General features: G+C 43.4%; 1 protein-coding gene across 11 annotated transcripts in view; it reads left to right on the top strand.

Annotated features, from left to right (window-relative positions):
• DOCK9 (dedicator of cytokinesis 9) overlaps positions 1 to 26,268 on the top strand; it is a 324,209-nt gene that overhangs the window by 142,262 nt on the left and 155,679 nt on the right. For 4 of the 11 annotated variants that reach the window (XM_059903278.1, XM_059903271.1, XM_059903273.1 and 1 more), the window contains exon 1: positions 8,363 to 8,621. The exons of the other annotated variants lie outside the window; for them this stretch is intronic. In XM_059903278.1, the coding sequence (XP_059759261.1) occupies positions 8,496 to 8,621 (126 nt within the window). In that variant the 5' untranslated portion in view covers positions 8,363 to 8,495. Of the gene's footprint in view, positions 1 to 8,362; positions 8,622 to 26,268 lie in introns of those variants that run through there. 11 annotated transcript variants of the gene reach the window in all.

Here is a 26,268-nt window from a genome sequence, read left to right as displayed (position 1 = left end):
AACTGTCGGCTTTATTTTCTATTCCTTGTCAGTCTCTTAATTTCACAAAGGAAATCAGTCACAATGAGCTTGGAGGGCCCTCATTTAGGCAGCAGGATTAGAAGGGACACATCATCTTTGCTGCTGATGAGTTTATCTTATGGAAGGGACATAATCTACTGCTTTTTAAAAGAGGGGACTTCCCAATTATTGTTAGGGAACCGGTATGATTGTAAATGATCATTGTCTTTTAAATGCAAGCTAAATTTGGCCAGATCTTCTGGAGGAGACTCCACACCCCCTTTGCGAAGTTTCCTCATGGTGGGTTTGCCCCTTGCAGCCTGGGAGTGTTTTCCTTTTTGCAGAAGTAGGTGTGCAGTGTTGGCTGGACCCGTTCTCTCTCCTTCCCCCTTGTTAGGGAGCTGATGGCCATGAACTGTGACACCTGGGAGTAATCAGAGCCCTGTGACCTCTCCCTGCTTATCCCATCTCTGTCATCTAGATGCAGGCATCAAGATGGTCCCTCGGCTTTGCACCTTATAAACACTGATGGAACATGCTTTAAGTAAATTAACATACACAAATATTTTAATGAAACCTGTAAACCTGGAGGGTGGTTATTCGTGTTTTTCATTATGTTGTTTTGAGAGGTGGATATGGGGAGAAGTGAAAGAATGGACATTTGTCTTCCATTTATAACCAAATAAGGCATTTGAAAGAAACTTTAGTGCTTTCAACAAAGGTTTTGATTATTTTTTTCTTGCCAAGCACGCATTCTCTGGCTCTTCACCTCAGTATTTGTCACATGGTGGGGAAAGTTAGAAAATTCTACTTCGTGTGAACTCCCTTGATGCTTGAGTTCGTGATAAATCAAACCAAGGTGAGGCAGTTTCATCCTTTGTTTCTATAAGCAAACATTTATGGATTACCTACTGTGTACACAGTACATAGCCATCCCCCCTCCCAGGGCTCAAAGCTGACGAGGGGAGATAACACATGCTCCAGTCAAGGTTGAGGCTGCCACAGGCCCGGCTTTGGTAGCTCAGGCCGGGAGTTTCATTTCCTGAGAGAAATCCCAGGCACGTTATGTTTTCCTTGGCTTTGTAAATTTCCATCTCTGAAACAAATCATTGACACTGCTGGCTGAATTATCATTATACTGACTAAAATAAATAGTTCACAGAAAAACTGTGGGTATCCAGAGTGTAAGAGCTCTATATCCAGACTGGGTTCCCAACCCTTTAGTAGATTCATCCAGTAAATGTGTTTTGAGCACCTACCCTCTTTTAGGACCTGGGACTAGAACAGTAAACAAGATAGACAAAAATCTCTGTCTTCGCAGAGCTTCTTCTGTTTTTAAATTGGAGTTAGACAGACACTAAACAAATAAGGAAAACAGAATATAGAGTGCCAGGTGGTGATGGAGGCTGTGCAAGAATGGAGGCAGGAAAAGGGGATGCTGCAGGTGGGGTGGGGAAGACTGTCTTTACTGAGAAGCTTCTAGATCATTCGCAGCTGCAGGCAGCATTCCTCCACGTGGTGGGACACGTCCATTATCCACCTGGGTCTTGGGAGTGAACAGTATCTAGCTAGGATAATAATGGTGGACTTTCTGATCCCTGTTTTCCAGGTGAGGGAACTGGATAATAATGGTGGACTTTCTGATCCCTGTTTTCCAGGTGAGGGAACTGGGCCCCCAGAATGGTGAAGTCGCTGTTCTAGATTTCCACAGCTGGTAGAAATGGGAGGACTCTGCCCATCTTACTTTCCTCATCTGAAAACAGAGCCTTCGTTAGGGCCTGTCCCCCACTGTCCCAGCCCTGTGGGCTCACCCCCAGCTGGGGAGAGAGGGCAGCAGGCCTCCCCTTCCTGCTTCTTCACCAGTAGAACATCCTATAATTCTTGTCCTCTGCCAGCCTGTCGTCTCTGCCCCAGCTCTGTTGGAAATGAGTATCTGATACGTTTAGAAATATATCTACCTTTTAGTCTTTGTGTTTTTATTCTGTGTGTAGTAGGGCAATATGATTTTGAAATGTTTAACATTCCATTCGGATGGTTTATTTCTCCCCAAATGCCATCAATAGGGGAAGTTTTAACAGTTAATATTATAGACATGTAGAGCTGGAAAGATCTTTTGGTGTTAAGTTCTCTGTTGTTTTACAGGTAAAGTGTGTGGGTCCCAGAGAGGTGAAGTGACTTCTCTAAGAGCACACAGCTGTTGAGCAGTATAGTGGGGCTAAAACCTCAGTGTGAGCCTTCTCTATGCCATTACCTTGTAATACAGCGTATTTGTTTATTTCTAACTATAGAAGTGATAAGTGCTTTTGAAGAAAATCTGGAAAACAAGAGTGAGAAAAATAAAATCACTAATAATCTTACATACCAGAAGTAACCAGCAGTCACATTTTGTCGTTGCTGTTGTTTTCAGTCTTGTATATGTGTATAATTGTGGGCATTTCCTCAATGTCATCAAAAGTTCTCAAAAAACATAACTTTTATTGGTTCTATTATTTGCTCTGTTTGGAGGTTTACTGTGTTGGCCTTTGGGTGTCCCCTGGGCATTAGGCTTCATCTGATGACTCATTTGCTGACTTGGCCGTCAATCAGCAAATGAGTAAGACTGCAGGTGTTGACACTGCTGATTGCCATCTAATGGTCTGTTTATTTAACCACTTAAACCATTTAAATTGCTTTATCTCTACTTAAATTGAATTTGAACCTGCTAAAGTGAAGAGCTTTGTATCTTAAAACTTTGGTTGACTCTCTGGCTAGTCCCTCTGGACCCCAGTTACCTTATTCTGTGAGTGGAGGGTCTTCCCTTGGTCCCTTCTCTAAGAACTAGATAAACTCTAGGGGCTTCTCCTCAGAAATTACAGGAACACAAAATTTTGAATGTAATTTTAGAGGGTTCGTGGACTACTTTCCTCCCAAGTTCAGCCTTGGATTCCAGACTAAGAAACACTAGGCTAGATGATGATGTGTATCTCGTTTCTGTGATTATCTGGTTAAATCTCTAATGACAGGAGTCACTGAGGTGAGCATCAGACTTTATATCAGAATGTATTTTTGATATTAACTCTTCTGAGAGGCCCCAGGGGTCTGGTATAGAAACCCTGTCTCCTCTCCCCTCCCACCTCTACCTGTCCCCACATCTAGCCTATATTTTTGTCACCATATCCCTCCTCTACTGTAACTGACTATTTAGCACTTTGCTCCCTGCACCCATTGCCTCCAATCTTGTCCTGTACTCTGTTCTGCTACTTCTGTGTACCATATTTTTGTTTTCTCAGCGGGACAGATCATATTCCCAACACCTTTTCTTTTCTCTGGCTAGCAAGCTGACCCATACACTGTGGAAAATCTTTAGTCATTTGCTCCTTTTTGCAATTTTTCTTAATAATTTTTTCTTACTGTTTCACATTTTCCCACAAAAGAGAAAAGGAATGATTACTTTGGAGTATATATCTAATATGTATTTAACTATCTACTCCAAAGTAGAGTACACTTTATTTATTCAAATATACTTTACATATACTTTAAAGGCATATATATATATTTGCCTTTAAAGTTGTTATATTTTAAATATCCTCCTGATATGCCAAGAACCTCTAATAGGAGAGTAAAAAAATTCCATTGAGATAATTGACATTTATTCCTTGCACAGTCATTCTTTATATAGTTACTAGCTACAGCAAAATGCAGTTTGAATTTTTATATAATTCATTGCTAAAAACAAGTTTATTTGCACTTCTTAAAGGTTCACTTACACTGTTTCCAAGGATACCTTTGTCTTTAAAAATGGCTAGCAAGTTTTGCAGAATAACATTTTCTTAGCTGGGAGAAAGGAACATTTTAATTATTAGTAAATGATCCGTTGGGTTTCAGTTTATGAACAGTTGAATGCTTCTGCCTTAATTTGGGTCATTAACAAATGAAAATATTTGCATAACTTTACAACCACCAAATTGCACTTTAGGGCTAAAGATAACCGGTGACATAAAACTGCCATAAGAATTCAATTCAGCCAATACGTTTTGAATGCTTGCAGTACCTCAGACACTGGGGACTCAGAGGTGGTTAAGGTACAGTCCCCGCCCCCATGAATTTACAGTCTCACTGAAGAGTGCGGCACATACAAACTTAGTAAAAGGTAGACTGTGAAAAGCTCCAAGATTAGAGGTAAATGAAACTAATGCCCAGATGGCATCAGAAGAGGAGCTAATTCAGTCTGGCCAGGAGGATCCAGGGAGTTTCAAAGGGAAGGTGGCATGTAAACAGGGTCTTGAGATGTCCTCTGGGCGAGAGGGTCCTTTATTCAGCTTCTTGCTTTTCAGAATGTGATGGAACTTCATCTTACTGTGGGAGGAGGAAGATGGGGGCTTTGGAGTCTAAAGTTAGCCTTTCTTATAGTAAAAAATTACCCTTGGAAAATTCCTAAAATTTCCTATAAAGTCTTCATGTTTTTTTTTGTACCCAACCTGTATAATAATTTGTATGTATATCAAAATCTGAGAGCTGAAACCCATATACAGAAACATCCATTTCATCTTGTCTCTGAAATGTTCCTACTTTCCCATGGTTTTTACTCCATTCTGTTTTAACAGTAAAACTCTATACCCTTAATGCATGTTGATAGACGTCTTTGTTATTGTAAGAGTTAAACTGGTTAGTGTGTGAAAGAACTTGAGGTCGCTAGAGTTAGGAGCTTGGTGAATGCTTGTGGATTTGAATCCAGAGGTCCAGCCTATACCTTGTTCTTTGAAATGTTGTAAAGTAGAACTTGACCACATACTTCCTGTCCTTCTAAGATGGCATTTCCTCTTGTGGCTGCTCTGACCAGATGTCATTCTCATGTCCTCAGACATTGATCTCATGAATCCCTTAGAGGAACCACATCCTACTTGTTGGTTTAGGTTCGGATGCTAAATTCTGTACTGTGTGACTCCCCTTGACAGGCAGATTTCTAAAGTGTTTGTCTGTCTTCAATGAGCAGAATCGAACAAGGGCCCCTTCCATTGCCTGAGAAGTTAGGTGGCAGGATTGGTGACAGTAGTATCTCCATTCCTCTAAGTCCTGAGAATTTCCTTCTTTCATAAAAAGTGGACCCACTCGAAGGTGACAGGCTAGACCAATGTCTTGCTCTCACAATTGCTTTCCTTTATCTGGGATTTCGGTATCATGCTCTGAGGTGGTGGTGAGAAAGCTGTGTGAATTTTGCTGCTGCATTTCCTGTAAACATGTTGAGAACCTTGTCTAGACATTAATCAGTTCTCTTTTATGTAACTCTCTGTGTGAGAAACTTGAAAAAATTTACTTGCCTTACAGCTTGGTATGTTCTTTTGTTTTGATGATATGAATTATGGAACTGATTATGTTTGCCTTTCTGTCTTGGCTACCTGGAAGCTCAGAGCCAGTTCAGAGTTTTTTCTGTGATTACAAAAGAAATATAAATTCATGGCTGAAGTTTTGAAAAGTATAGAAAAACTTAAAGAAGAAGATGCTCATGGCATGCGCACAGGGGGATCAAGACAACTGCTTAAAGGCTGTTGTCACAATCAAGCCGCAAAGAGGGAAGGGCAGTGGATTTTAAATTGCCTAAGCACTTTGTAATGTGTTGTAGCAACACAGTAGGCGGAATTGTCATTTTAGATCACACAGCCAAAGTCCTGAATTTAAGACTAAGGTTAATTTCTTCAGATTGGAATAGCAACAGCAACAATAGTAATTACCATTAAATAAATACCTACATATGTATTAGGCACTGTGCTGTGCCATTTTTACAGTTTTACCTCTTCACTGAAATTACCTTGATTGGATTAAACCCAGATGCTGCCTTTATCTTTAATTGCTGATCAGTAGCTTTTACCTGTTTGTACTTTTTAGCTGTTGGCATCGTTGGAATAGAAAACTGGTTCAGCATAGTGTCATGGTGAAGAGTGTGTACACTGCACCCATACTGCCAGTGCAGTGTGTGACCTTCTGCACATATGCAACCTCTCTGCCCATCAGTTTCCTCATCTGTAAAATGGGAATAATCATGTTACCTACTTCATAAGGTTGTTATAAAGATTAAATAAATCACCTCTGCAGGATTTGGGACACGGTGAGCACTTACAGTGTGTAAAATAAATAACCTTTTAAGTTCCTTCTCATTACTTACAGAATGTCAGAGTATTTTGACCCAATAAATAGGATAGCAGTTCTCTCCTTAAAGTCTAGAACTTCTGTTGGCTTAATGATGATGGGGATTTTATTTAAGATTAAATAAATTACCTCTGCAGGGTTTGGGACACGGTGAGCACTTAACAGTGTATAAAATAAATAACCTTTTAAATTCCTTCTCATTACTTACAGAATGTCAGAGTATTTTGACCCAATAAATAGGATAGCAGTTCTCTCCTTAAAGTCCAGAACTTCTGTTGGCTTAATGATGATGGGGATTTGAGGAAGAACTGGGCTTTTTAGAACTTCTCGAGCCATTTCGAAAAGGTTTTCAAACTGTTGGTTATGTTGTACTTTACTAGGGCTCAGTTTGTCTGTTTAGTGCTTATGGCTTGCCTCCTCTGATTTATAGAACATTTCTAAGTTTTGATTTAACTTATTTCAAATCTATATTTATGTTACAGGCTCTTTGGGTTTTTTCTATCCTCTTGTAACTTTTCAAAGATAGATTTAAAAACAATTTTTTTGTTTTTTCTTTTTAATTTTGTTGTTGTGGTTTTTTTTTTTGTTTGGTTGTTTGGGCTGCACTGTGCTGCATGTGGGATCTTAGTTCCCAGCCCAGGGATCGAACCTGTGCTCCCTGCGGTGGAAGCACGGAGTCTTAATCACTGGACTGCCAGGGAAGTCCCTCCCCAAAGATAGATTTTAAAAATCCATAGATTGTATTATTTTGGAACACAGATTTGGTGAGTTTATATTACCCTGAAAGATTACCCAAGGTTGAGAAATTGGGTAGTTTAAAAAAAATACTATAGAAACTACTAATTTTTTTTAATGGACTCATAGAACCCTTGTGACTCATTACCCAATAGTATCCACACTCAGAAAGATTCCTGCTGTTTGAGTGACAGAGACTGGGGTGACCTCGGCGGGCCCTGGTGGGAAGAAGAACGTGTGGACGTAGGGCGCCATCTTGGCTCCCCCAGCGCCCCCTCGGAGCCCTCTCAGCCTCAGTCACTTGACCAGGAGAGGAAGAGACTTGTACCTATACCTTACATAATAGTTTCTATATTTTCCTGGATATATACACCTGTATACCTTGTGGCACCTGTTGTTGTTAAGTGACACCTCGTTCCATTGTTTACTTCTACTTCTATTATTACTCTTACTAAATTCTCCCCAGTCTCAATGAAACAAGCAGAATAACTAATTGGGAGAAACTCTGCCGCATTCCAGGAAGTACAGATTAATATTTAATCCCATCTTAATGTGCATTTTCCATGTAGCTTATTAATAAATCCCTTAACACTTTTGTTTTGGTTTTTCCTGAGATGATTTAAAAGTTACTTCACTAGTAATGTGAAGAAATGATTAAAATAGCAGGCTTTTGGGAAAACACATTTTAAGTGCTATCACCATTGAACCATGGGATGGTGACCCATCTACTTTCCTGTGCTTTTGTGTAAACCTCTATTAATTGTATGAACCTGTTATTTATGATGTCTATTAATCTTGCCTTCTCAACTTGCTCTGACACTCCCAGAGGGAGAGACACTCTACTCTGCCTTATATTTTTACTGTGATCCTCTCAGTACCTAGTACCAGACTCATTAACCTATTGGTACTCACATACATATTGATGGATTTAAAGTAATATTTTGTTTAATTTACCATGACATGTGGTATCTCATGAAAATGTGTGATGACCTCATCTTTTATCTACTATAAAATAGTAGGTAAATTAAGTGTGCGTGCTGCGGGCTGTCGTGCAGGGAGAAACTCTTCACTTACATCTGCACGCATGAGGTGCCGGCCACAGGAACCCCTTGCTGTTTGCACCTCCCTGCTTTGATCATCAGCCAAGCATTTGGTGTTTAGCCATAACACGAAGGAAAGCATCCAAAAACTATAAGAATTTTAGAACAGCCAGATGACCTCGCTTCTCTTCAGCTCCAGATGTGAAGTAATCACGAAGGAGTCTGACTGTGACTGGTTTTCTTTTCAGCACAGCACTGTTTTGATTCGGGTCGATGTGGCCCATGCCGCGTGGAGCAGGCACAATGAGGCCGGTCTTTATCGAAGGGGCAGCGCACTGTGCATTGTGCAGTTTGGGGTTTGTTTTCCTTTGGCCGACGAGTGGGAACCTCCCATTTTCCGAGCAGTAGTAACACCCCTGGAGGCTGGCCCTCCCACCCGAGCGGGCTCTGCAGACCCAGCCGGTGGGGCTGACCACTTGTGCCTGGGAAGTCAGCTTCCTTTCCGTCCTCAGGCCTCTGGCATGCGTGTGCCTTGCACAGCCAAGGACTCTCAGCTGTCCCAGTTGCAGACTTTCTGACTTGCGTTTTCAGCCGAGGATGCAGGCTGATAAATTCAGGACAAGTAGTAGAAATGTCAAAAAGGAGCTGGTGATCGAGTCCCCCCAGCAGTGCAAGGATGCAGCCCAGGGAGAAGTGGAAGCAGAGAGCCCGGGGCCAGTGCTGGTAAGAGGGCCCCATCCACGGGGCTTCTGCTGTCTTCTCCACGCAGTGCTTTTATTGCGTGTGCATGCTCGGTGCCTTCTGGCTCTCTGGTTTGATTTTAAACTTGCCTTGCCTATTTCTGGCGAACTCTCTTCTCTGTTTCCTCCTGTAGATTGACTTCAGTTCCACTTTGATTCTTCTTTGGGAGGAAAGATAAGTTGACGTTTTGTGGGTGAATGTGGTTTCCAGGAGGCTTCTTTGTATAGAACAACTATGTATTGTTCATGTCTCACCTAGCTGCACTGTTGTCAAACGTAAACCCAAGAGGCACATTGTAATTGCCTTTTACAGGATTGAAAAACGACTTTTGCAAAATTAAAACATATTTACATTATGTATTTATGTGATTGTGAAAATTATGATGATGACATGGGGGGAGTGTTAAGGAACATAGCTGCTGAAGTTACATGTATTCTCACTCATTTTAACAGGTTTGCCTTGAATTGAGCAAAGTAAGAAATAACCTAAGCTTTGAACCAGTTAATAGAAAAGTTTCTATTTTTAACATTAGCTAAACTCAGAGCAGTTTGGATAAATTCAAGTGCTTCGGTAGACTTTGTAAGGGAGGAATGTGAAAAATGGTTTCGTTGTTATCATCAATGAGTAGGTTGTGCTTCTCTCTCGGAATTTCTTTAGTACAATAAAGGCACATAATTTTTTAAGCAAACTCCAAAAAACCACCAACATGCCCTGTGGTGGGGACAATTGAGCCTTTCAAAGGATCTGTTAAAGGGATTGTTAAGCTTGTACTTAGCAATTTTATATAGTGACTTTTTTTTTTTTTTTTAACACAGAGGTTTATTTGCTGTTATAAAGTGTTTGGTTAATGAACTTAATTTTCAATTAATGTCTTTAAGAATCTGAACTTAAACTTCTCTGTAATGCATTTTATTTGAATTAAATTGCCTTTGACCTGTGAGACTGCCTTATATTGTATTGCCTTCAAAATTACGTTGCTAACCACGAACTGAGAAAGTCAGTAAAGTGTGATGGGCTTTTTCACTGTAGGTTTTCATCTGAGAGATTTAGGCCCCCCTCCCTGCTCCCAACATTGTTTAGAGATGTTATTCGTTATCTTGGATTCCTTTCTGCTAGCACAATAGTTCATTTATCCATTGAGAAGCTTGAGCAGCTTTCATGCAGTAGTAGATTTAACCGGTTAAAGCTCCCAGCTGATGTCGCTTATGATTTCTTGGAGGAAGTTGTGTGGTTTGGGTTCCCTTGTGAATATTCTTAAAAATCTTTTGTCAGTGTTTCTCCAGATGTGTAGAAATATTTGTCCAGAGGATTAAATACACTGTAGAAAGATGCTCTGTGATTTTTTTTTTTTTAATCACCCAAGTGACTTTTAAAAAACTTGCTTCTCTTTCTTGTGCTCAAAAAATCAGCTGCTTATGTCCCAGTTATTTGTTTAGGTCCAATCTCACTCCAGGCAGTTCCACGGGGAGTTCGTTTTCCACTGTAATGGATAAGGCTGTGCTGGCTGCAGCTGCACCTGGTGGGAGTGCTTGTGGGGCCTCAGAAGCTTCTGGCAGCATGGAGAGCTCTGGCCCGTGCACCTGCAGAGAGAGGTGTGAGGGAGAGGGGGAGGCAACAGTGATACAACAAGAAACTTTTTCTTATCTCATGGTGTTTCTCTTCTTCCGTTGGGGTAAGCAAGATAAAAAGAGCTACTACCAGATACGAGAAGCAAGGATATTTAAGCAGAGCCTCTGCCCAGGGCAGATCTCCTTACCTGTGATTCTCACTGCCCACAACAAATGAGAATTCAACACACTGCTCGGAATACAGCTTTTCTCCAAGATGATTTTTTAAAAGTATGCCAGCACAACCATGAGATCTGTGTGTTGTAGTGCTGTTTGTTACTATTATGTTAGTAGCCCGTGTGCCTGTTGAGAATCCCCAAGTCTGTAATGTTTACATGTAAGTAACTTACTTTGAAATCAAGTTTTGCTGGTTTTAGTTATGTACACAATCACTCCTTGGGGAAAATATTACATAGTTTAGAAAGCAGAAAAGTAATTAATGCATATAATTAGAAAAATGAATAGTGTAAAATAGGGAAATGTAAAGTACCCTTACCTTTAATTTCCAAAAGTGCCCGCCATTTATTATTTGGTGTATAACTTTCTCCAAACTTTCTCCTGTGCACATAAAAATATAATTTATTGTGTGTGTTTGGAAAATGCATAGTACTATAAATTTCTGCATTAATTTTCTCCCAGAACATATCAAGAATATCTTTCTTTGTCACCACGTATAGATTTATGTCATCATTTTTAATGACTGTACCATAATTTGATTCCATTTGTTTCCAATTCTTTGCCATTAGTACAATGTATAATCATTGAGAAATGGCTTTGTGGGCTGTGAGTGACTAACAGTGAATGTACTAGTAAACGTATCTGAAAGCACTTATGCTGGTCAGAAGTACTTTTTCTGTAAAACTTCTATCAGAAGTCAATGTTTCGTTCCCCTCTGCCAGGGCAACAGTTAAGTTTCCCTTAGCAGTGGCTACTTGTTCCATGGTAGGTAAAGTCAATGTTTCTAAGAGAAGTATATATTTGGACATTACAGATTTTCAGAGACTGCAAGGTTCAACTTACAGGCACCTATGCAGGGAGGTTGTGTCCCTTCACTGTGACATAAACGGGAGGAAGTGCATGGTGAAATTTCCCCTTTCCTCTCCAGGCTCACTGCCAACCCTATAGAAAAATGACTGTGGGCTGTGAATGACTAATCGGGGAACAATCAGGATATTCTTGATGTCTACAAGTTAGTTACCCCACTGAATTTGAATACCTATTTTTGCCCCCCAAACTCTAATGTAATTCCTGGAAATAATTTATTCTAATTGTTACGGCTCAACAATTTAGAGGAAAAGGGTGTGGCCTCAGAGAGTCAGAACTGGCTGGGGTATATGTCCTGTGTGTTGCCTTTGCATTGGGTGACTTTCAAGAGGCAGGTGAGGACTGCAGCACAGGTCTTACTTTGCGAATTTTGAAGGTTGTAAGATGTGAAGATGGAGAGAGCTGCATTTTCACATGTTAGGTATACTCCTTAGGTATTTTTAAAGAAGTATCTTTTCAGAAACACCTTTTCCATTTTTGATATTTTTCTTTTTTTAAAAAACAGCAATCAGAACTTTATTTATTGGCCTCACCACGTGGCCTGGGATTGAACCAGTGCCCCCCTGCGGTGGAAGTGCAGAGACCTAACCACTGGACTGCCAGGGGATTCCCAATTTTTGATAATTTTCTGGAATCTTCAAGTGTTAAACACTGAATCTGAGTTCTTATTTTAACATTTTAAAGAACAAATGATTAGCTAAATGACCACGTGAGAAAGGAGCATGTGTACCAGTGTAGAAAGAAGAAGGAGACTGGGCTTCTGGTTGGACAAGTCAGTGCATTACCTGGAGAAACCTTTTCTCCCTTATGTTCTATTTACTCTAGAAATAGCAGAAACGAATTAAGGTACAAACCCTGAAGGATAAGCGTATGGGTAATGATCATGTTGTTGTCAACATCCTATAAGACTTCAGAGGACTGTGATTGAGTTAATTAAATTATACTTATAAAGCTCTTCTCTTCTAAAGCTTTTCTGCATCTCTATGGAAGTCTTTAGAAATAATTAATTATATTATGTTGATGATACTTAATATGTAGTTTCTTTTTTTTTTTTTAAATACTGAGTAGTAAAGGAAGGAAGTTCCTGCAAGCTCTGTGTAATGACATATTCCCAGGTGACAAACAACAGGACATTTTACTAATTCAGAGCCATAAGCCTTCACTATGCTCTTTGGTTTTCCCCTTCATTTGTTTGTTTGTTTGTTCATTCAGCCACATTTATAAGTACTGAGGTTTGCCAAACATACTGGGTGGTGCACTGGGGATACAGGGCTGAGTGAGATACACGCTCCCTCTCCCCAGGCAGCAAGGTCTGGGTAATGAGGGGCTTCCTTCCTCAGAAATGCTTTTCACGTGGTAGTTTTTAGGCACAGTTGAGTGTTAATCTCACCCATCCTTTTCCACTTAGGCAGACAACACTTAAATCATCATCAGCTTCAGCAAGGACACATTCTATTTTTTAGCACCTAAAGCAGGCCTAGCCTTGCTTTACTGAAGGCATAGGGACCTCTGTTCACATGAATAGTCTGTGTGATTGAGGCCCCGCTATTGCACCGTATTTTGTGGAGCGGTTGGTGGAAGGAATCTTTGGGAAGTGCATGCTTCTCTTACCCCAGAGAAGGGGCTTCCACAGCTCGTATCACTGCCTCATTACAGCACTGAGCCACTCATGTCTTCTGGGAGGCTTGCTCGTACAGAGCACAAAAATCCACCCAGCTCCGGTGAGTTTCTTTTCTCATGTCTGTCATCAACGTGGAGGCAGAGTGGCTGGTCACTGTTTTTTATAACAAGGTAATGGCAATTGCTTGCTTGCTTGCTTTTTTTTTTTTTTTCGCTGTAAGGATAAAAATAGAAAATATTTATATAGTGCCTTGTTTTGTGTCAGACACTGTTTTAAACCTGTTTAAACATTATTTCAGTTAATCCTCCCAATTCCAGGAGGCAGGTACTGTTATTATTAGTCTTTTTACGGATGAGGAGACTAAGCACAGAGACGTTAGGTAACCTGCACAAAGTCATACATTTAGGAAGTGACAGAGCCAGGGTTTTAAGCTGCCAGTCAGGTTTTCCAGAACCCATACCTGAACACATATGTATGATTCATTAACAAAAATGAATGTATTCCTTATGCTTGACATTGGGATTATAAAGATGGAAAAGAGGGGTTCAAAATTCTCTGTCCTTAAAAAATTTTTTAATTGTTAGAGAAAGGCCAATTTCAAAGTGACAGAACAACAGCAGTTGAATAGCACAGAAAGATAAAGAGAAGGATGGTCATGCCTGAAGAAGTTGGAAACATGAACAAGATGGAGTTGGGAGTTACGTCACTTTCCTTTTGAGTGTTCCGTTTTATCATCTTCCCGGAAAGTTATACAGGAGCATAGATTGTGGAATATCTGACAGTCTGGAGACATCTTATTTTCCTCCCTAGATTTTTTTTTTTTAAAACTGATTTACAGCACGATCCAGGATAACCCTGAAATGTTTATTCCCTAATCAGTAGAATAGGCACCGTGGTCCCCGTAGGGTTTAGAGGAGGCTGCCAGTTGCCCAGTGTGCTCTGCCCTTTGACAGGTAGTGGCTAAATACAAGATAGCAGAACTATGTCACAGGCAATGGGTGGTGTTGGGTGGTCTCAGAGAAAGCACTTTGGAGACCAGATTCAGCTTTGGTCTGGAATCTGCCTTTCAATCTCTGAGGATGACCACCCTTCCCTCCCCAACTCCATGCCAGCCCGGCCCTGGCTTTAGTACTTTTCTCGTCTGTAAAATGAGAAGCGTGTAGTAAATAATCTCGAAGGTCTCTTCTGGGGCTAAAGCTCTGTATTTCAGGGTCATTAGCTTTGGTCCCAGAATAACCTGTGATGGAGTCAGATCCAGATCCTAGAGTTTCAGTTTCAGGTTCTAAGCTTAGTTTATCCAAAATCGTTTGGGTTTTGCGCTGTAGGAGCTGTAAAACAGGGGATACTGGATTTCCACCCAATGTAATGAATAAGATGAGTGCAGTGGGTTGGCAAACCTGGAAATAAATAGAAGTGGTAGCAAATTTGCAGTTACCAGGGATTACTGTACAAGAGAGGCAAGAAGACCTGGCTTGAGCCTACAGATGACATGACTGAGTATAATTTTTAGAAACAAGAAGACTTGGAAATTATAGTTTATCCTCAACTTTCCAGAAGTTCGAAATATCCCTGTAATGTGATACAGCTCTTCCGAAGTTTCCCTTAGAGTACCGTTTTGAGGCTTCAGAAGTTTTTAGTGCTCGCTTTCCAGACAAGTGTACGTGCCACCTACTAGCGGGTCTCTGAGTGCTCTGCCGGGTGCTCGGGGAAGAGCCAGTCTGAAGTTCTGTTTTGGGATCTCCTTGCTGTGGGGAGCTGTCACTACTAAGGGAGAAGCAGAAGTGAGTGGTACCAAGGGCCCTGCACTCACGGTCAGGAGTCCTGGGTCCTATGTCTTCTAAACATTTGACATTTCTAAGCTGAGATTGCATTTCTGTCAGATGGAAGTAGTCGTGGTGTCTGTCCTCCAGACTCCTCATCTCCGAGGGTTGTCTGGCTGCCCCAGTCAACTTACTGCATTCAGTCTTTTCTTACTTCGAGCCATGCTCCAAAGTGCCACCAGACCAATCTTTCCAAAACGCAGATACGGTTATTAATTTCCTCCCTAAACCCCTCCCCTGACTTTCCTTTGCAGAGGAGGCAAAGCACAGCCCACTTGACCCTCAGAAGTTGGCCCTGAACTTGCTTGCAGGTCTCCCTCATCTACTGCACTTTCCAAAATGCGTCCTGACCCGGGCCGTGTATTCTTCATCCGGGGGTGCTTTCACACCCGGGCACAGTGCTTCTTTTGCCTGGCATGGCTTCACTGCCCGACCTTTCTCCTTCATCCTTCAAGTCCCGGTCACATGCCAGCTCCTCCAAGAAGCCTTTAAAACTCTCTCCCCACATCTTCCCGTAGACTGTGTTCTCCGTGGCCCATCATGGCATCATTATTCTAGCGTGTTAGGTTATTATGCATCTCTGCTGTGTTGTAGCTAAGGCTTGTACTCTAGTCTCCCTCACTAATGCGGGGGCTTCTGCCCCACAGGAACCATGGTTTTCTTTGTATTGTCTCTGATATAATGTCAAAGCTCCCCCCGCCATTTTTTTTTTTTTCTTCTCGGCATCACCTTTGCAGGATGCGAAGAACAGGTTGCAGAAAGGGCTTCTGGGAGAGACGGGATCTGAGGATCATTCTCCCTCTTCATTCCTGCCTCTTCCACCTTCATCACTTTAGCCACTAATATTCAAGTATGTTGAAATGCCAACAAGTAAAAAGGGATGCACCTAGAGGAGCCTGCTTGGCTAAATGTGATGTGGGTACTGTGCCCCCAAACTCTCCTTTGCTTCTGTTATTTTTGATCTAAATTAAAATGTTAGCTAACACTTTGTGACTTGAGGACTCAAGTGCAAACTTAGGTGACCAGGGTCAAAACTCTTCTATTTCTTCCTCTTAGCCGGCACCCTTTCCATATGAGTACTGCTTCTTCTCATCAGCCACACCTGAAACTGTAACAGCACCTTTAATGGTTGTAGGACATTTGGAAAAAATCAATTGTGTGACCTTATTACCAGAATCCCAGTAAATTGATTATACGTGGAAAGGCTAGTGGAGACTTACAAGATGTAGGGCAAAGAAGACCACTCTTCCTGGGGGGAAAGAAAGGAAAGCGGGGCCTGTTAGCAACACTGAACAATGTAGGTCACCTGCTTTACTTGACCAAGACTCGACCTGACTGTTTTGTCTCTAATAGGGTAGTTTTCCCCAAATTTGTCTTGTGTCCCCAAGTGAAAATTTCAGGAAGTGGTCTGTCCTTTGTTTTGCCATGACGTATTAAAAATTACCTGTGTGTTAAAAAAAAAATGTTTCATACAGTCTATAATAGTGCTAATAGAACTATAGCATGAGCCACATATGTAATTTTAAATTTTCTTGTAGCCAAATTAAAGTAAAATAGATAGGTGTAATTTATTTTAGTAATATAGTTTTAACCCAATATTTCCAAAAGTATCACCATTTTAGCATTTAATCCTTATAAAATATCAAGGTGTTACACATTCTTTTATTCATACTAAGTCTTTGAAATTTGGTGTCTGTTTTACACCTATCACACATCTGAATTCAGGATAGTCACACGTGGCTAGTAGCTACTGTAGTGAACGGTGCAGGTCTATAACCTTACATATTCCATAGCTGAAACACCTCAAACCAGAAAGTTGTCATTTTGGTGGGTGAGTCATTGGATGGGGTGGGGAGGAAATGCATGATGTAAGTTTAAGGTTGGGTTTTCCTCGTGAAGATCATGTCCTTGAAGTATTTGGAGGTAATGTAAATGAGGTTCTACCTAATGGCATTAAAACCTCGCATTCAAACCTGATTCTTCAGGAAGATTTAATATTTTGGAGTATGATTTATAATGTACTTGATATGGAAAATGAACATCCTTCAGGAAAGGGCTCTGCCTTTTCTCTCTCCCCCGTGAGATCATGGCGCCTGGGCAGTTCAGTGTAGCTTACGTTTCCAGATCTCAGAGCAGGGCAGAAAGCCTCAGATTTCTGTCCTTGCTGGAGGTGTGCAGGCTGAAGCATCACAGTGTAGAGCAGTGTTGTGCATTTCTCATACAAAGACAAGTGGAAGCATTAGGGGAGCGCTTCCTGTTCTGGAACTCCGAAATTCCATCACGTGTCTTGCTAGCGGGTGATGGGAAAGGTCCTGGGCTTGAGGCCAGGAGACCCACGGGTCACCATCTGTGAGACCTTTGTTAATTCATGTAACCCCTCTGAGCTTCAGTTTCCCCATCTGTGAAGTGGTGATGATACAACCATAAGAATTTTGGGGAGGTTTAACAAGAAGATATATGTGTGATCCAGCAAAGGCATGTTTATGTTGTAGGGACTAAAATTCTCCTGTATCTGAATGACACTTAGCTATGTATGATCCCCATGACCACCATTTGGTGAGGTCCTGCTCTGTACCAGGCACTGTATATTGAAACCCTTCAACAACCTTGTGATAAAGATAAGAGAAATTGGTACTTTTCCCATTTTCAGATGTGGATATGGAGATTTAGTAACTTGTCTCAAGGCCACACAAACGAGTCGAGCTAGGATTCTTTTTTTTCTTTTTTTTTTAGAAAGCTCCCTTACGTATGTATGTATGTATGTATGTATTTATTTTTGGCTGCATTGGGTCTTCATTGCTGCGCACGAGCTTTCTCTGGTTGCGGTGAGCGGGGGCTACTCTTCGTTGCGGTGCGCAGCCTTCTCATTGCGGCGGCTTCTCTTGTTGCGGAGCATGGGTTCTAGGCATATGGGCTTCAGTGGTTGTGGCACGCCAGCTCAGTAGTTGTGGCTCGCAGGCTCTGGGCCCGTGGGCTCAGTAGTTGTGGCGCGCGGGCTTAGTTGCTCCACAGCATGTGGGATCTTCCCGGACCAAGGCTTGAACCCGTGTCGCCTGCATCAGCAGGCGGATTCTTAACCACTGTGCCACCAGGGAAGTCCCTCGAGCTAGGATTTTTAAAAAATACTTTTTAATATGAAATTCTCAAACACACACAAAGGTAGGTAGACTAGTAGAGTAGTTCTCTAACTTGGGTGGCATCACAATCACACACAGATCACAATCAGATTGCGTGACCCCGCCCCCAGAATTTCTGATTCAGTGGGTCTGGGGTGAATGTGCATTTCTAAAAAGTTCCAGGCGGCGCTGATGCTGCTGGTCTGGGGCCATGCTTTGAGAAACACTGGACTGATATGAGGAATCCCCATCCACCTGTCGCCACCTCCAACAGTAGTAACTATTTTGGGGACCGGGACTTCAATCCTAACTCCCCACACCTGCCCTTGGTGGTCTCTGAACTGCCTTTCTGGTGATGACATGCTCAGAAACTCCTGTGAACCAGAAATGTGTTATGAATTCCATCCCCCGCCACCAATATTTTCAGATAAGTAGCTTAAAGTAGGTTGTTTGGAAATCTGACTAAATCTGGCTTTTCGAGCCCTTTAGCCTAATTACTTAACCTCTTTATTTCAGAGTTTCAAAAATAACTTTATCGACATAGGAAGAATTAAAAATTTCAGGCCATAATGCTAAAAAAAAGGGGAGGGAAATTATTGGTTGGAACAGAGTCTGTAGTATAGATTTAAGATAGAATCATTTAGGCCCCTACCATGGTGCATCTCTTTCTCTTTTGCCTTCATCATCACTTTTCACATGTGAAAAAATGGCAGCCAGAATTAGCCGCTGGGCTGGACGTGTGTGTGAGAGATGCTTGCAGAGCTGTTCCTCAGGCTCTCCGCCTGTTCTCTCTCTTCTCACACCCTTCTTTACCCCTCTTAGGCTCATGCCCTGTGTCAGGATAGAAAGAAGACACTTGTGGTGCTGTCTGCAAGGGTGGTCCCTCCTCCACTCAGCTCTCTCCTTGTGCTCCAGAGGCACAGGGCATAGAGGAAGCCCCCTAGATCCCTTGTTCTCTCTGGCACCCCCATTGAGCACAGCTGACTAAATACAAGCAGTTATGCAGGTTTTTGTTAACTGATATTATTATCTTCATTATTATCTCAATTCCCATTACATTTTCTAGATGCTATTGACTTGACAGTTTTTCATAGAGTCTTTAATTCTGTTCATTTTAGTAATGGGATAATAATTTTGGAAAACCAGTTATTTATAAAAATGACAAATACAAAACCCATGCACTTATCCTTCCATTAAATTGATTGATTTTGAGCGTCCAAGTATTGCTCATACTGACATGCCTGATTAAATAAAATCTCTCAGTGACAAGTTCTCTCATTTGAGTGCTCTTTTTAGTACTGTGTAAAAAGGGAATTCAGCATCTTATCAGTGTTTATAATATAAAAAACTGTATTCACAAGTGTGTCATTCTTGGTGTTAGTCTGTTCTGAGTGTAACACCACATTTCAGCATGAGAAATATATTTAGATGTGTACAAGTCTGGTGTTCATTATGCGTTCTTCTAAACATTCTCCGGTTCATCAGCTGTTATGGTTTAATGCTCAGGTTTGAGCTTTCTTCTCAGTCCAAGCTTATATAGGGCTCCCTTTTATCTCCAGTTTTCTATAGCACGTGCTTGTGCATGTTGTCAGTGAACATGCAAAATTTAAAATGTAGAGGCTTAGAAGAAGAACAGGGACCAAGGAAGAGCATGGTCCGGGAGTCAGGAGACCTGGGATTCAGGCCCAGCTTTGCCAGCAACTCTTTCCGGGACCTTAGGACAGTCACCTAACTCCCATCCATGCTCCCAGGTGTCTCTGTCTGTAAGACGAGAGGGCTAGAGCAGATAATCTCAGGTTCTGATGTTTGCACAATTGTAGTTCTAGTATTACTGAACCTCCTGCTCCTTTTAAACATGCATGATTCTGAACAGCTGCTGAGACCATTGTTCCTACACACACTGATGCAGTCTGGAGAAGAACATGTATTGCTGAAGGAGAATGTGATCATATGTTGATTACCATGGTCTCCTAAGTTCTAATGTCCTGGGTTAAGGGAAGAAGACCATGTGTATTACAAGGAGATGGGAGGCATTTTCCATGGCTGGAAGATGTATGGACCTAGTTTTATGTCTCTCAGTCTTCACTGGTTTGCTGGCTTCCTTAGGGCCCTTCACAACATGGCCCACCTGCCACTGTGGCCTCATCTTTCACCACAAGCTGTAGTCTAGGGGTGGCTTTGAGACATGTGGGTACCCCAGGTGAGCTAATCATTGGGACGACCTCAAACACAGTCTATTCATGGGACTTCCCTCGTGGTGCAGTGGTTAAGAATCTGCCTGCCAATGCTGGGGACACGGGTTCGAGCCCTGGTCCAGGAAGATCCCACATGCCGCGGAGCAACTAAGTCCGTGCACCACAACTACTGAGCCTGCGCTCTGGAGCCCGCGAGCCACAATTTACTGAGCTCGCGTGCCACAACTGCTGAGCCTGCGTGCCGCAACTACTGAAGCCTGCACACCTAGAGCCTGTGCTCCGCAACAAGAGAAGCCACCGCAGTGAGAAGCCCGTGTGCTGCAACTAGAGAAAGCCTGCGCTCAGCAATGAAGACCCAACGCAGCCAAAAATAAACAAATAAATAATCAAAAAAAAAACAAAGCGACATGCTATTTAGATAGTTGTTTATTTTAGAGGGGGGACTGAGGGCTGCCTGGGGCAGAGGTGAAATGGGACCCCTTGTGCAGAGCTGTTCGTCTCTGACTCCAGCGTTCCCACCTATTCAGAGAAACCGAGGCCCTACGGGTAACTATCCATCGTTTCTTAAGCATATCCATTCCAGGAGTTCCGCTGCCAACTTCAGGCGGCTTGTTCATGTATTCTTTGCAGCCGCATCTAGTACCCTTTCAGAAAGGAGTTCTCATAAATGTAGTTTTCTGCATCACATTGGATTTCCAGTGATGCAGGCACTGGTGCCCCAAGCCCTTGGCCAGCTGCCAGTTGCTCCCTTCATGCAGCTCTGCCCAGCTGTTCTGAACTGCCTGCTGCTTCCTGAACTCACCCTGCTCAGAGGGGATCGACCAGGCCCTGGAAGAGACTCCAGCAACTTCCTATTCATGACTTTGTGTTTTCTTTAACCCCTTCCCTCTTCGATTGTACAGATTTCAGGCCCCACAAAATCTGGTTCCATCCGTGAGCGCACTCCCTGGCTTCTCCGTTTTCTCTGCCAGGAGCCCCCAGTCCACCCTGAATCCTGGCTGACTTGTTCAGCTCTTAGACTCGGCTCTGACCGCCTCCTTTAGGAAGCACCCGCGTTGTTGGGCCCCTTTGCACACTGAGTGCCTGTGCTATGCCAGGTGCTGTTCAGGGGCAGGACAAAGCAGAAATAATATAGATACAGTAAATAAAATAGAACTCTTTGCCCTCATGGAGCTTGTAATCTAACTGGAGTGGGAGGGGGAGAGGAGTCAGGTTCATTCTAGCGGGTCAGATGCCACTCCTGGGTTCCCGTTGCTGTCATTCTGCCCAGGATTGTTCACACATCCACCTTCCCTCTGGATTGTGGGCTTTCTGGGGTGGGGGCTGTGTCCTTTATATCTCAGTGTCCCAAAGACCTGGCACAACGCGCATGGATAGGCTCAGTGAAAATCTGTGGAGAGAAGGAACATATAACTGCTAATAGCATTTGCACATGAGGATGGGAGGCAGCTGCTAATTTCCTGTGCCCACCCTAATTATAGGAAGCTGAGGATTTTTCCTTCAAATCTGACAACTTCAAGAAGTTCCCGGTGGGAGTATAGAGTGAGTGAGAGTTGTGCGCAAGACGGTAGTGCAGAACAGCGCGGGGGCCACAGTGATTAACATCTGGTTGCAGAAGCCCTCTCCTCCTTACTGCAAGCCGTGTCGTCCCCCTCCCCAGCGACAGTGCTGGGGTCCTGTTGGCAATGTTGAAAAGTGCACCATTTTGAAAATGGACTCAGTTCCACGAGGGACTTTTATCTCAGCTGGTCGAGTAGCTTTTATAGCTCTGCAGATAAATCAAGGAAGTCCTAAATTCTTTATAAGCAGAAGCGACACATTTCTCATTTCTTAAAATAGAGTGCTCCAAGAGCTGCCATTTCCTTAGTTTGCTATTTCAAGAAGTGGCATTCAGGGTTTCAGCTTGTGCTAACATTTAATTACCAGGCACACAAAGGCAAGAAATGACTAGAAAGTTCACGGGAAGCTATCATGTCAGAGGGAAGAGCAATAGAATCAGAAAGCCTTTTTGTTTAGCTCTTCCCATGGTTTTTGAGGCTTCATACATGTTTGGCCAACACTGAACTCATCTGTGGGCTGATGCTCTCCAGTTCTGCTGGATTCCAGGGGAATCTCATTTTCTTGGTGCTCAGAAGATCCCCTGGCTTCTGATTGCCTGTGGATCTGGAATTTCAATTTGCGTGGTTGTTGAGCAGCCAGACGCAGAGCAGCAAATGCTGTAGGAAGGACTGAGTTCAGAGAGGCTCAGAGGGAGATTGACGGGAGGGCACGTGGATCATGCCCGTTGGCGCCCCTGAGAGCCACGTGATCACTGGAGGCTCACCTGCTGCCCGCTGCTTTGACCAGCAGATGGGGACTGGTGGCCTTGGTGTCAGTGGCTCACCTGTGCCCATGATGTCCCTTGAGATGGAGGTGCTTCTCCCCACCATCTGGTCACATGGCCCTGGCCTCAGGCTGTTCCTGTGAGTCTCTTCCAAGGAAGCCAGGGCTTTGATTCTTTGATAGAAAACCGTCTGTGGGCCCTGGTGACTCTGCTCCATCTTCTGCCCTGAGGAAGCGCCACACAACCCTCGATGAGCAGCGTCCCTTGGGATTTACCACCCGCCCCCCCCCCTTTCTCCTCCTCAGTGTTAGACCCTGCTGCTCTCATGGAGCTGCCCTCACGGGGGGGTGGGTCTAAAGTGCTTCTGTGTGCACCCCGACCCCCCAACTGTCCTCAGTCCTTCCTGACACAAACTTCATCGATACTCAATTCCGTTTATAACGTAAGCGTCTATTTGGGTTTTCTTTGGGCTCAGTCCCTGAATTCCACTGTCATCTCTATTTATTATTATATATTAATAGTTTTCTCTGCGTTCGGCCTTTTGTTTTTCCTTTTTTTGTGAGAGTCCCTGCCACTGTTGTCTGTTTAATTTAATATGTTCCTGGAGGATAGAGGAAAGTTTTTGTAAACAGATTGGTAAAATTGAATGTATGTGTAGCACCCACTCAAAAACAAACAAAAAACTAAGATTACTGTCATGCAAGCAACATATTTAATAATAATAATAATGGTTACATTTATTTTGTGCCTACTGTTTGCCAAGCTGTGTCGAACATTAACTCAACGAGGCCCAATAACAACCTCACGTAACTGTACAGCTCAGCTTTCTTAATCACTGTATTATAGACTGCCTTCAACTCAATCAATATCTGTGTGGCATATACGGCGCTATCAGGGCAGATCCAGGTTTTCTGAGCAATGAAGCTTAGAATTTTGGGGACTTTCAAGAAAAATAATTAAAAAGTTATAAATATAAAATTTATAAATACAAAATTTGGCCTGGAAGTGAATATTTTAGAATTTGAATTTAGAATAATTTAGAATTTGAAAAGAAGTCACAACAAATTACAAAATTTAAAAAGCCAAATTATCAACATCGGAAATACAGGAAAACAACACATTTTTATCAATGAGTCTCTTGGCACACCTCAGTAATAACTTTCTTCCTGGCATTTTTTGGCTTCATACTCCTGCTACCTCTCATATGATCATGATTTTGTATCATCATTCTGTGTGGCAAGCATAGGTCATTCAATCTTTCCTGTAGCAAGGTTAGTCGAACTTTGTATTTTATTAATCATAGCTTAGAAAAGTTTCTTCTAGCTCCGCAACATTTGGTAACATCACATAAGCTTTTAGGATTGGATAAACCTCTGTTAGGTTTCTTCTGTACAGGAGCTGTGTGATTTGGGGGCATTCTCAGTTTGCGCAATGACTAATCTCAAGCACCTCCTAGCGGTTCTGGCCCAAGCACCTTGGGATGTGCCTGTATTGCAGTATGGCCCCTGTGTTGCACCTCGTATCGATTTGCCTGTGTGACACTGGGTGGACCGACATAGTGGGCCACGTTCCTGTAAATCTTCCTAAACCAGGATGCTAGGCAGCAGTTGAACTCAACAGGGACGGGTGTGGGGCCCGGAGAGGGGTCTGTGCATGTGAGGGGCAAGCATCAGCTGTCTTAATGACAGTCACTGTGTCTCTGGGTCCTGGGCTAGATGCTGCGGGAGCACAGAGATAAGGAGACCCGGCCCTGTCCCAAGGCACTGATGGTGGAGGAGATGAGCTGTCCGTGGGTCCTTTCAGTGCAAGGCGGAAGGAGCTGCACCCTAGGACTGCCACTAACCCAGATGCAGTGGGCAGAGGCGGGACAGGCTGCCTGTTAATGGGCTGAGGTGGTGCCCCGGTTATATGGCCATACACTGCATGCCCTGGGGCCAGAGCAACTGCGCTTTAACTTTTTTGGCTTCTCGGCCTCTGTCAGATTTGCTGTTTTAGAGGAAGGGTTCTGCTGCTGAAATAAAACACCTTTGGACCCCTGCCTGAAGGGCTGTAGGACTCTGACAGGTGTATCGGTGTGGGGAGCGACAGGAGCAGGCCTGTCAGAGACTGTGAACCACATTGCTTGTGTCATGGGCGCATGGGGCTAGAGATGTGAACCTGCGCATCTGCCTGCCCAAGGAGGGCTGCGCTTGCACGTTAAGGAGTTCAAAACCTTGCCCACCTGAAGAATTCTCATTCTGCCCTCAGCACTCGTGAAGCAGCACTTGTTTGGTGAAGTGAGGAGACTTTGCAGCCCGTGGACAGTAAATTGACACCACCTCCCGCCCTAGCTCTGCGTGAACGTCTGCCCGCACGTCTCGCTGTGCTGAACTAGGTGTTCACGAGCCTGCTTGACCCCACTAGTCCGGGGTTTCTGTGACTCAGTTCCATGGCTATTCTCCAGGGAAGGACAACCCTCCCCCCAAAACTGGGTATCACATTTAGAAAGTAATGTGTATGTATGTTTCTGGGGGGAGGGGGCCCATGGTCTCAAAGGGGTCTGTAACCCCAAGGAGGTTAGGGAGCTCAACACTGGGCTTGTTCCTCGTGCATCCCTAAGTTTACAAATTCCAGCACAGTTCCTGGGTCATCCTGATAGACCAGGGGTTCTTCAGAATCCCTTGGAGAGCTTGTTCAAGCATGGTCCCCATTCCTGGAGTTTCTGATTCAGGCTTGGGATGGGGCCTCAGAATTTACATCTGTGTGAGCTTCCCAAGTGATGCTGATGGTGCTGTTCCCGGGACCCCACTTTGAGAACCGCTGTTGTAGACTCCTGTGGACTGAAAGTACCACAGTCCTCTCCCTGTCTGATTTCACAGTAACCGAGAACTGAATGTTCATAGATAAGGACTTTTAACCTCCAAACGGGGGAGAAAGCTGAAGGACTCGTGTATAGATTGAGTTACATTTTTTACACACTATAAATGCACAGTACATGCACTGTACATGTTCTCAATGCCCTAGATCGGGAGCTGGCCGAGCCCCATCGTGCTTAGGGAGACACAGTGTCCTGGAATATTGAAAATTCAAACTGGTAAATGTGCAGGGTTCCGAAACCTGGTAGTTCTGATGGCCTAGGAGCAGTTCTAGGAGTATTGACCATTCATCAATTTGGGTAATTCTGGACCCAGATTTTTTTTCTTTTGAAGATAAAAAATCAAGAACTTGTATGTAAATTATCTCAATAGAAAAAAAAAGTAGCTCTTTGTATAATCAGGCCTCATAAGATGGCTGCTCTCTTGCTGTCTTGTACATCCCCTGCCCTATCCTGCCCTGCGTCACCCTTACTTTATGCACATGATTGCCTCCCTCTCCTAAGCTGACGGTTTAGTCAGTAACTACCTATGTGATTGGTCCGAGAGTGACTGTTGTAGCCCTGGGACTAGACCGGCTCCAGTGTGTTTGGTCATCAACAGGAAACCACGGCCCTCACCATGGTTGCTAGCCCAAAGAGCTGCAGGGGGACGTGTTCCAGCAGTCCCCCTGGCAACCGAGGAGCCCTTCTGATGTCATGCCCCCATAACTGATAGCCTCCTCCTCCCCTGTGTAGCGAAGATTGCTGTCGTGTCCTGCCTGCCGTCAGCTGTACTTGGTCAGGTGTCGCTCTGCGACTTCGGCCTCTGGCTTGTAAGATTCCCTGTTCAGTAAATCGTTGATGTCTGTGTCGCCGACTCCGGGTTCTTTCTTTGGCCTCATGGCCTGGCAGTTGCAAGGATTGCAGGACTCTGGGGTGCAGCCCGACACTCTTGGAGTTATGTCACCAGGAGAAGCATTGAACTTAGGTGTGTTGAGATGGCTTTAAAGCCAAGGCCACGTGCCAGCTCTGTGCTAATAACGCCTCCTTCTTCTGAACCAGGACCAGGG

The sequence above is a fragment of the Balaenoptera ricei genome, chromosome 18 (genome assembly GCF_028023285.1).
Source record: "Balaenoptera ricei isolate mBalRic1 chromosome 18, mBalRic1.hap2, whole genome shotgun sequence".
Taxonomy (NCBI): domain Eukaryota; kingdom Metazoa; phylum Chordata; class Mammalia; order Artiodactyla; family Balaenopteridae; genus Balaenoptera; species Balaenoptera ricei.
The sequence above is the reverse complement of the archived record's forward strand: the minus strand, read 5'-3'. Positions and strand labels throughout refer to the sequence as shown.